Raw genomic sequence first — 12,106 nt, 5'->3', positions numbered from 1 at the left:
TTCGCCCGTCGAAGATGAAAAAACGCGGACTTGGCAGTGGCCACTATCTGTGCCTCCATTGACAGTGAAGGCTCCAAAAACAGTTGCAAATGGATGGAGCATATTAGCACATAAAGTCTAGTATCCACAAATGTATAGCAGAGCCCCTTTGCATAAGCCCACCCAAATGCCTGTTTGTATGCTCAGATGGGACTATCACTAGATTTCAGAAAACTAGAATTCTATTCAGTTGTCCAGGAAATCCATCACAGTGACCTGGAAATGGCAACATTTTTTTTCATTTATTCCAGAATTTAGCAACATATCTATCCTCTGCCTCCATTTTCTCCACATATAAAAGTTCAAATACTTCTGAATCATAAGAAAAGGCTGCAGGGATTACTGCAGTGGCTGTAAATTGCTTGCGTTATTAGCATTCTTTATAAATGTTCACTCTGGCAGCCCATTTACCCTCTTTTGTCTATTTCATGGTCGGCTTCAGTGAAGATGGAATCATTAAGGTAAACAGCAATCAAGATATTTTTTACATTTGACCCACAAAGGAACAAATCTGAGAAAAGTTAAGAGGGTCCTAAGCATTTTTATTGGCACTTTAGTGTCAAAATTCTGTCCTTTCCAAGGAAGACAGCTGGAAGTGCTTTGCAAATGGATTGCAAGGTTGTCTGATTCCTTTGTGACCCAGTAAAGTGCTTTATCCTTCATTCTACAACACCCTATGGGCCTCCCTGCATCAGTGATCTCTAGTAAACTCTTCTGCTGCAGTGATGTGCTCATAACATGGCAACAACGTATTTCAGATGCTTTAGTGAGGGTGGAGAAGAAGACAAACTGAAAGGAATTCCACCCCAGAAAGAAATCAAACCATCCTGGACTGAGACTGTGGAGAGCTGGGTTCAAATTCCCATTCTGCCATGACCTAACTGGGTGGTCTTGAGGTAATCATCACTGTTGGTTAGCCACAATATGTTATTGGGAAAATCCAAAATCATAAGTCCACACATTTATTTATTTATTTAATACTGCCATGAACACCGAGGAGAGAAAGCCAGTAAAAGGTAAAGGTAGTCCCTTGTGCAAGCACCAGTCATTTCCAACTCTGGGGTGATGTCACATCACAACGTTTTTATGGCCAACTTTTTATGGGGTGGTTTGCCCTTGCCTTCCCCAGTTATCTACATTTTAACCCCAGCAAGCTGGGTATTCATTTTACCAACCTCAGAAGGATGGAAGATTGAGTCAACCTTGAACTGGCTACCTGAACCCAGCTTCCTCCAGGATCAAACTCAGGTCGTGAGCAGAGCTTAGACTGCAGTACTGCAGCTTACCACTCTGCGCCATGGGGCTCCTGAGAGGGCCATATACCAGTTTAAATAAATAACTCAATTTTGGGAGCTTTGTGCCATGTGGATTTCATCAGCATGAAATCAAACTGTGGGACAGGAGAACATGAAAGAAGCATGGTGAGCTACGTTACTGGAGCTTTCAGGCTGCAGAACCATGGTTTTTCTCTTGCTTCAGAGAAGCAAAACAACGCAAAGAATAGGCAGAAGGGGATCACACGTATGCCTTAGGCAAAGTGGTACCGCCAGGTGTGCAGAGCTAGTAATGAATAAGAAGAAAGGGCTGAAATCAGTGAGGAGTATGCAGCCACTGAGCTGCCATGTGTGTGAGTTTTAAAATGAGCCCTTAACAAGAAAACAAGGGTAATTAATGGAGACTTTGTCAATAGCAAGGTTGATTAAAAAGCGATTAAGGAAGTAGTGGCAGCAAGACTGAATGACAGGCAACCCCAGTGCCCTAAGGGAACAGCAAGTGTTTTCAGAATGGCATGGAGAACAGAGGGGAGAAGGAAAAAACTGAATCAGACAAAGGGAAAGAGCAAGTGAACTTGATTGTGAACTTGATACAAAAAGATACATTTTGGCCCCAAACCCAATTCCAATCTCACTTCAACTCTTATTATTACAGCATCATTTATTTTTATTACAGCAGCATCTTTAAAAACCATTGTGTTGTTGTGATACTTCATAACAACCATTCTTTGGCCTGATGAACTTCAAGTATGTGAGTGGGAGGGAGAACAGAAGCAAGAGGAAATTGCTTATGGGTACCCAACAGGTCATTACAGAGCTGGGTCCCAAAGGGTCAAACATGAGGCCAGTGCTGGACCTACTAGGTCACAGAATCACTGAACAAAGAGGAAGGAAAAAATAACAGTAGTGCTGTGGCTCATGTAAGCATTACTAGCTGGGGTGAACTGGGAGCAAAAACTGGCCCTGCAAGGGCTCAGCCCACCGAGGTCCTGCCTCCACAAAGGAGGGAACGAAGAGGGAGGGAGAAGGAGCCAGCCTGCTCTACAGCTGTACCAGGCCCTGCACCTGGCTTGCCTAGACCAGGAACACCCTTTGCTAGGCCAGGCAACGCTTGTGCTGGCCAGAAGCAGCCTATCCCAGGCCACAAGCAGATTTCCCCAGGCTGAGAGCAGGCTTCAGCAGGCTGACCACAGCTCTTCTACCCTGGACTAGGCCAGTGGGGCAGCAGGCTATCATCCCACTGGGAAATTTCCTGCCAGCTACAGTGGCCAGTCAGCCCCTGATTACCAAGTACATTCTGTTTAGAAGTTTCTCTTTTGAGCAAAATTCTTGGTCTTCATTGATGCTATACCACACACACATGAACTAAGGGCCAGACTCATCTGTCTTTAGCACAGGGTCTTTACTAGTCACCTAAATTAGACAGAGGCTCTTCTCCCTATATGTGAGCAGCTTTTTGGAATGAAAACAAAGAATGCTAGCTAACAGCTGGAGCACTAAGGAAAAGCCCAAGATACTGTTTCAAGATACCGTCAAATCTGTGAAAACATTGAAACCTCTTGATGAAAAATAAAGAGGAATGAACTCTCAGTCTTAGAAAATACTTGAGGTGGTTTCATACAATTGGCTTCATGGAGATTCATTGTGTATATCTGAGATACAGGAGATGTACTGTGTGAGTACTTTTCCAACCACTACATAGATTGAATTGCCTATTTGTACAGTCTCTGTGTAGGAATTTGTTTAAGGAGCTGGCTCAGCATATCCTAGAAGATGTGTAAGGATGAGGGAACAGTGATATTGCTAGTCTTGAGATGGGTTCATTGGATGACTTGATGATGTCAGGCAGTTGCATGTCCTGTATTCTGAAGGACACAGGTTTCATCCATCATCCATCCAGGCCTTAGTCCTTCTCAAAGAAGATTTCCTAGCTGTGTTAATCAGCACCTCACCACTGAAAGCAATAGATCTAGGCAACACCAAATGGCTTTATTAACTGTTAGAGTGCTTTATACATGCAGGAGATTTGGCCCCACTTATCTTAGATGGTTCCAAACAAAAAACAAAAAGGAAAAGAATAAAATTACTAGTGACACCGAATGGTGGGTACCTTGGAATGGTTTAGAGCACCAAGTGCTGAAGAAAGGATTATGTGTGAAGGCAAAATTGGCTGCAGTTCATTCTTTGTTGATAAGAAGATGCTGGATTCTTTTTCTGTGAGTTAGTTCCAAAGGCTCTCTCACATGAAGGACTCTCAGCCGACTTTTCCCCCAAAGTGGCCTCCTGTTTTCAAATGCAGACTGATCCTGTGTTGGGGGAGGGGAGAGGACTATGGGGTCTTTAAAATGTGTGTGCAGTCTGCACATTCCACTGCCTGCCTATGATTCCCACTCACCCTTCTCCTGAAGCTTTCAGAGCCTCAGGTACACAACCTGGCACTAAGGATCTGATAAAGAGAAGAATGAACAAGAGGATAAGCCTACATGCTGTCCTCTCTTGCACCAGGACACGGGCTCACTTAAAGAATATGAGCATTGTGAATTTCTGCATTCTCATGGTACAATCTGGCCACAGCCATGCAGTGTTCATGAACACTATTCAAGAAGTCAATATGAGAAGAAAAAATGTTCAAACTGAAGAATAATTCAAGCTCTAATTATCTGCATCGTGTTATATATGCCCCCTTCTAAAAAACACAATAATTTTGACTTAAAAATGATCATATGGGTGCATCTGTCTCAGCAGCAAATGTCAGCCTTTCACTGCATGAAAAATATAGTTTCCAATTGTGTGCAACTACTGCCAACAGGGTGCAGTTCTGTAGTTTACAAACTCTTTTCTGATATCAAAGATTTCAGGTTTTCACGGCTGGTAACATCATTAGGGTTTCGGGATCAAGTGCCGTGTTCTACTGGAGAAAGTTTTCCTTCCAGACGTTTCGTTCTCAGCTGCGGAGAACATCCTCAGTGGCGTTGCAGCTGGAGCAGGCGCTCAGACCTTCTTGGCTGCTGTGCATTGAGTGATAGGTAAATGTTTTCTGATAGGTAAATGTTTACAAACTCTTGTTTAATAGAGCTTGTCATTTACACTGGATGTCAAATCCTTGATGTTGCTGGAAGGAAATGAGAGTAAATGTCTGAGTTTCAGACATTTCTATTAGCCAGCTTCCCAGAAACTTAGATTGTTTGCATATTTGATGTAAACTGATTGAAAATGTCAGTTTACTCATATTTGCATAATGTTTGCTGATTAATAAATCAGACACTTACGAAATCAGGTGTAACACACTGTAAATTGGTTGGCTCAAAAAAACAAATACAAACAGCAGCATTGTGTTTTCTCCTTTTTTAGCGCTGCATTACAGCTGCACTGATTCTGTGGGAATGGACCAGGCTTCGCTTCCACATGACTGATGGAGAGTACCTAAACGACATTTTTGTACCACAGTCAGAAAATCACAGTAGATCAAGAATAAGAATCAAAACATTATAATCATTGTGGGAAATGTTGAAAGCAGAGTTTGAAAATTATATTTTTGGAGCAATACTTCTTTAAAAAAAGCACCCCAATCTTTTTCACAGTAATGGCCAGGTTATTAAAATTTCAAACAACTGCAGTATGATTCGTATCTTTTTGATCCTATAAAACAAAACAATGACTGGAAACTTAAGAGCTTTTGAATGCATGATCAAATTTCTGCCTAGTTCTTCCAATCAAATTCCAGTCTAGCAATTTCTGGAAGCAAAGCCAGGCTCCCACACTCTCAGTCTTTTGAAACAGTCCTTATTCACCATTACTTTCTCTCCACCCCCCCCCCCCATCCACCCTTTATTGTAGCTATGTTGGCACTGTCATGGACACTTGGAATGAAATGTTTGTAGACTTTTGAGAGGTACATCAGCCCTGTGACACTATATATGTAAGAGCAGAGCTAGTGTCGTTGAGTAGTTATAACACTGGACTGTGATCATAGGATCATAAGGTTGGAAGGGGCCTTCAGGGTCATCTAGCCCAACCCCCTGCACAATGCAGGAACTTCACAAATACCTCCCCTCCAGGTTCAGGGCCGCATCAAGACATGCTGAGGCCCCATAGCTATGTAAAGTTTAAGAGGCCAACTAGCATTATCTATCTATCTATCTATCTATCTATCTATCTATCTATCTATCTATCTATCTATCTATCTATCTATCTATCTATCTATCTATCTTATTCTAACATTGAAATTTAGTAAATTTTTGTGTGCATGTGAGCTTGGAGGCATGTCATAATCTGAAGCCCTAAACTGTGATTTACTTAGATTGTTCAGAAATCTGGCTCTGCCCAAATTCAAATCCCAATTCAGACAAGAAACTCATAGGATGAGCTTGCCCCACTCTCTCCTGCTGTATGAAATGCCAGATATACCACTCTGAGTTTCCTTAGGGAAGGCAGGACAAAGACGTAATAAATGGATAGAATGACATAGGCCAAGCAAATGTGATGCTAGCTCTCGCAGAGATACAGACAGCAGTACCAATGAGCAGGGGATCAGTGCAAACTGAAAATGAGTGCAGAGTGAAATTTAGGGCTCAAACACACCTCAGGTTCATCTGATGTGGATTAAATGTGCAACAAATGGCCAAATGTGCAAAAGGCATTTCTAGTTGTATTAGCCAGCATGTAGCTATACTAAGGTGGAAGTTCTAAGAACAGAAAAAGAGAAAAGAAGAAGAAGATATTGGATTTATATCCCACCCTCCATTCCGAAGAGTCTCAGAGCGGCTCACAATCTCCTTTACCTTCCTCCCCCACAACAGACACCCTGTGAGGTGGGTGGGGCTGGGGAGCGCTCTCACAGCAGCTGCCCTTTCAAGGACAATCTCTGCCAGAGCTATGGCTGACCCAAGGCCATGCTAGCAGGTGCAAGTGGAGGAGTGGGGAATCAAACCCGGTTCTCCCAGATAAGAGTCCACACACTTAACCACTACACCAAACTGGCTCACCAAAATGCAGAACAATGAAGACACACTCTTCCCACCTCATTCATTAACACATATGCTCACATTAACGAATGCACTATGAAGCACTGACATGCTAGGCAGCCTAGGAACTTTCAATTGACTTCTTCCCATTACCTTACCCTTCCTCTCATTCTCTCCTTCCCACACAGTCCCTCAAAACCAGACCATTACCCTCTTACTTGATATCATCTTCATTGGCAAAGATGATGACAGCTCGAGCATGGGATGTCTCCAGGAGGCGCCGAATGATCTTATCAAACTCTCCTGCTTTGGGTTCCCGTGGGATCTTGACTGATTGTGCCACACACATGCTCCCTATGGTTGGACAAAACAGCAACGTCAGAGAAGCCTTTGAACTGAAGCACCAAAACAACCCAATGTCTGATCTCCTCTACCACAGATTGCCTGGGATAGCTCAAGAAAGCCAACAAAGTCACATCCTGATGTAGCCCAAGGTCCCTTTTTCATAACCTTCTCTTTTTCTGCATGGAAGCAATTGTGATTCAAACATTGGAGAAAACTAAATTGGCATCAAGTGATGAGTATGTATGTGTGAATTTATTATTTATTTATTTATTACCTTAGATTTTTATCCCGCCCTCTCCACAAGCAGACTCAGGGCAGTTAATAACTCCAGGAATCAGCTCCAAAAGTATTGATTAGGTAAATAGCTAACTTCAAATAGTATATCCATGGCTACAGCTGTGGCTGAAATATTGGAAGTAACATAAAATGGCAGGATTCTCATCCCACACAAGGTTTTCATCCCACACAAAAGATCTGTAATTGTTTGTGGGTCTCATTCATGCAGCCTGGTTTATTAATGCATACATATCACCTAGGGATGCCAGCCTCTAGGTGGACTGGATTCCTCACTGCAGACTACAGCTCCCTCACTGCAGACTACAGAGATCAGTTTCCTGGATAAAATGGATGCTCTGGAAGGTGGACTCGGGCTTTATGGTATTGTACCCCACTGAGATCCCTGTCCTCCCCAGGCTCCATTCCCAAATCCCCAGCAGTTTCCCAGCCCAGATTTGGCAACCATACCCCGCATCTTCTGCTGGTGGCAACCCCAATATTTTCTGATTTTTTTCATAAATGATTGATTTGTGAGAGCCTATAGGCAACAGACCTGGATATTTAGTTCGAATAAATATGAAAAATTCAGCTCCTGTTTTGCTTTCAGTGTTGGGCTGCCAGATCACTTCCTAAGATTCTCCTTGGTTGTGAGCCTGCACTGCAAAGCTTCTTCTGTACCTATGACCTGTGTGAAGTCTTAATCCCAGGCAACATGCATCAAATCAGACTACAAGGCGAACTTCAGGAAGCAGCTTATCAGGTTGAACATTCTGAAACACAGATCAACTCAAGCAGACAGCTCATCCCCAGTATAGCCAACAGCACAGCAGTCCCAGGGGTTTTTCCCTGAAGGCCATTACTATGCCATTCAAGGAGTCTTCCAGGTATCAAATGAGCTGGGACAAGTAGGAAAGGCAAGCAGTGCATTCTTAAGCATACTCTTCATTGTTCTCACTTCTGCATACTCTTCATTGTTTTCACTTCTGCAGAATCCTATATTACCATTCTGTGACTGGTAAATGTTTTTTAAATGCCTGCATAACTTAGATGTATTAGTCATTTCCCAGTTCTCTGAGTCAAGAGAAATTTCAGTAGCCACACTGCAGGATTTAATTTACTTGTATAACAGAGAGCACTGGAGACTTAAGGAGAATATTATTTGAGGCCAATATTACAAATATTCCTCTTTTACAAATATACAAACTGAGCATATTGAGGTAAATAAGAACTCACCAAAGGCTACAGAACTACTACCCTGTATCAGATTATTAAAAAGGGATCCTACACCCCAAAGTAATAGATATTCAGCCAACTCATAGCATCTTCAAAACTGCCAACTGCAGCTCCTTGAATCAAATCCTCATACCTTGCCTCACACCCTGCACACCACACCTCAGCAGGTAAATTGCCAGTGGATGAATTAAATAATTATCGTATGGCAGTGGGTATAATATAGCCAGGAGATCTGAAGATTGTCTGGCAGTCTGAAACTCTAGCTCTTTTTGTGGCAGCTAGATTTATTTTGAGGGGCTGAGAGAATAGTGACTGACCCAAGGTCACCCAGCTGGCTTCAAGTGGAGAAGTAGGGAATCAAACCCAGTTCTCCAGATTAAAGTTCACCACTCATAATCACTATACCAAACTTGCCAGTGGAAGGAAACAGCCATTAATGCACTATTGAGCTTCTTTACTCAAATCCCTGAATTCCCATCTAGACTAGAGTAAACATTCCCCAGGAGTGGATGGGGGTAGGGGTGTGCAAACAAAACAAAAAATTGGAATTAATTGGATTCAGAAATATACGGGGCCAAAATATTTGGAATACCATATATTTCCGAATACAGGTAGTCAGAATAGCCGCATATACAAGAGATATATGGCTATTTCCGAATATACAGCCCAATAATACCCTATGAGCCATTGAAATCAATGGCAAAATAGGGTATATCAGAAGTCGCCTGGAGGGGAGGGTTTGAAGGAGAGCCCCCAAATTTGCAGGGGACCTGCAGGGGACTCTCCCCTACGAACCCCCCAAGTCCCAAAAAGATTGGGCCAGGGGTTCCCTATCCCACCATTAATCATAATCAGAGGCTACTGAGTGGCAGGGGGTTTGAGGGAGAGCCCCCAAAACTGCATGGAACCCTCAGACTCCAAAAATAGCTCTATAAAAACATGAAAGTGACCCACCCCACACAGCCCACACACCAACCCCCTCACATCAACCAGAGGTAATTAAAAAAACCAAAATGTGACAAAAAGAAACTTAACTTTTAACCCCCCCCCCCAAAAAAAAAAACAGAACCAGGAAAAGGGACAACAGGACAGAATGCAAAACCAACAACAACAGATCCAAACAAATCCAACTGAGAAAAGGCCAACAAACTCAACTGTTAAAAACTGAACTTTTTAACAATAAAAATTAGGCCAAACAGCACCCCCCCCCCAAGAACGAGAACCAGAAGAGAAAAGAAACAACAGCAGCAACAAATCAAACACAGAATCCTTTTAAAACAGTAAAAAAAATGACTTTTAATAATACAGGAACTTTACCAACTCCTCCCCCCAAAAAACCTTCACCCTAACCCCCAGAAATCCAAGCCACCCAAATCAGGAAAAGTAAAAGGACACTGCAGTTTTAAAAATTCTCTCACTAAAGTTAGATATAGGCAAATTGGTAACCCCCCACCCCAGGCCCCCACCCCTAGCAGAAACCCCTAACCGTAACCCCAAATAAGCTACCCACCCACCCACCCAAATCTGGATAAGTAAAGTGACTCTGAGTCTTAAAAAGTCCTTTTACTTTTATCCTAACTAAAATAAAAACAAGAACCCCAAAACTGTCTTACCTTAGATGTCTTCTCCAGGCAGGTCAGGCAAGGCTGAGAGAGAGCAGCAGCAGCTGAGGCCAAGGGCCAGCGCAGCACAATCTCTCTCTCACACCAGCACCAACACAGCAGCAATGAAATGGAGTTCAACGAGGCAGACTCCTTAAAAAGGCTCTCTGGCCCTACACAGAGCTGTTTCAAAAACTACCACTGCTCTGTGATTGGCCAGAGAACAGTGTTTACTTGGATACCCAAGTAAACAAAAGAACAACAATTTTGCTGATGGCTGGGGGATTAGCCCAGCCATCAGCTACACAACAGCCCTGCAAAGCATGCATTTGCAATGCATTTTGCAAATGCATGCTTTGGATTGGCTGCTGGGGCTCTTCTCCCCCTCCCTCCCTGATCCCAGGGAGCTATGGGAAAAGGCTTCCAAAGGTGGGAAAGGAGACAAGCAGCTTCCCTGAGGTTGCAGAAGCTCCTTTCCCGCCTTTTACATTGAGTTCCGTATACTTCCGAATATTGATTTGGAAGTATACGATGCCATATACTTTCAAATCAACGGATATTCAGCGGTCTATTCGACTCAGCCGAACCGAATGCACACCCCGAGATGGGAGATCCCCTGCTTTCATGGGCTCCTGCCAAGTGGCAGCCTGCTGGCTGGGGGGAGGAAATCTCCTCCCTACTGCCACTACCCAGAAGTGATATAGGCACATCAGTGATGGGGGGGGTGACGCTCTGTTTTTTGAGGAAAACTCTATGATTTGAGAGCAATTTTACCATAGAGTTTTGCCCAAAAACCAGAGCATTTCCTTCAACATCACTTCCAGGTGACATATGCACATCACACAATGCCCCCCCCCCATCTACACACTGGCACAACAATTGGACATGGCAACCCTAATCTAGACTGAAAAATTGAGGCCATGTCCAGAAGTGGGGAAAGGTTCTCATTTGCCCCGGGCAAGCTCCCCCCCACACCCCATGAAGGCATGAAATAACAGTATGGGTGTTAAATACTGGGTTTGATGCATTAGAGTTCAAACAAGAACATGCTTTATTGGTAACTACATACTAAGGCAAAATGGCAGGGGCATGACCCAACTTATATGCATGCAAAAGAACCACACCCAGCTCTCCATACCAAATCACAGCAGTTAAGTTTCACACCAAGACTACTCAGTCAGTCAAAAAATTATTGTGTATAGCCGTTGGCCGTTACAAAACAGAACAGAACCCGAACAACGAAGTTTCCAATTAACACCTTAAAAAGTTCCCCAGAAAGGCCAACCTCAAGAAGTTACAGTTGAGTGGAAAAGCGGCGGCGACGGGACCTGCTGTGGGCGGTGTGCTTGCAGGAGAAGATAGGAGCTGAGTCGGCCGGGGCCGTGGTCGGGCGTAACTGAGGCGAACGTGGAGGTTGAGGAGCCGAGCCGGCCGGGACCGTAACGGGACGTTTTGAGGCGGTCGCGGAGGCTGAGGAGTGGAGTCGGGGGTTCGAGGAGCCGAGTTTGAACTGGGAGCCGAGGAGATAGCAACAACGCTGGGCGAGCTGTGCGTTTATCCCCCTTACCCCCCCCCTCTTTCCTACACGGGAGTGGGCTTGATCGGGGAGAGTACGGCATTGACTGATGACCGAAGGGTCTGGAAGAACACTGGAAGGGGCCGAATTGAGTTGCTGACGGGCAGATTAGGGCGGAGGCTGTGTGACGAAAGGGACGCGGGGGGCTTATACCCCCCGAGCTCCCCGAGTCTGCACGGGGCGTTGTCCGAGTCTGCCGGTCGGCCAGTCGGCCATACAAGTACTATAAGAACATTTCAATGACCCTTACCCAACTATCCACCTCTCGGCATTCCCCCCCCCCCATCACCCTACAAGAAGCAAGCTCCACATGGATATCAGTACGCCAGAAGATAAAGATAAGGACATGGCAAAAATGAGAACATTGCACCCATAGGCACTAGCACTTTAAAAATCATAGCACTTTACTCAACTGTTTACATCCCCTGTCTTATCCCCCGCCCATCTGATCTAGCTGCCAATTGAGTGACATTTATTTATTATTGGTTGTGATTTATAGGCTATTTAAATTAATTAGAGATTGTTACTGGCTAAAGTGAGAGTTGGAATTATAGCAAATTAATTAAGGAAGAAGTTATTGGGAGGGTTTTTTATGATTAATGAGCTTTTGAATTAATAATTGACTTGTGGCAAATTAACTAAGGAGGGATAATTATTGGGAGGGTTTTATAGTTAATAAGCTTTTAGATTATACTAATTTAAATTTAGCTAACAATTGGTGGGAAGCTTGGAAGAGATTTAGTTAAATAGCTGATTAGTAAATTGGCAGATTGGATTAAAATAGATAGATCAGCTGGG

The 12,106-nt window shown here is 43.7% G+C and overlaps 1 protein-coding gene across 2 annotated transcripts in view; it reads right to left on the bottom strand.

Moving 5' to 3' along the window:
- Positions 1–12,106, bottom strand: part of GRM4 (glutamate metabotropic receptor 4) — a 618,169-nt gene that overhangs the window by 193,857 nt on the left and 412,206 nt on the right. For both annotated transcript variants that reach the window (XM_060231489.1, XM_060231490.1), the window contains one exon: positions 6,496–6,631. In XM_060231489.1, coding sequence (XP_060087472.1) covers positions 6,496–6,631 — 136 coding nt within the window. The remainder of the gene's footprint in view (positions 1–6,495; positions 6,632–12,106) is intronic.

The sequence above is a fragment of the Heteronotia binoei genome, chromosome 2, assembly GCF_032191835.1.
Source record: "Heteronotia binoei isolate CCM8104 ecotype False Entrance Well chromosome 2, APGP_CSIRO_Hbin_v1, whole genome shotgun sequence".
Lineage (NCBI taxonomy): Eukaryota > Metazoa > Chordata > Lepidosauria > Squamata > Gekkonidae > Heteronotia > Heteronotia binoei.
Note: the sequence above shows the minus strand (reverse complement) of the source record. Positions and strands in the feature narration are given on the sequence as shown.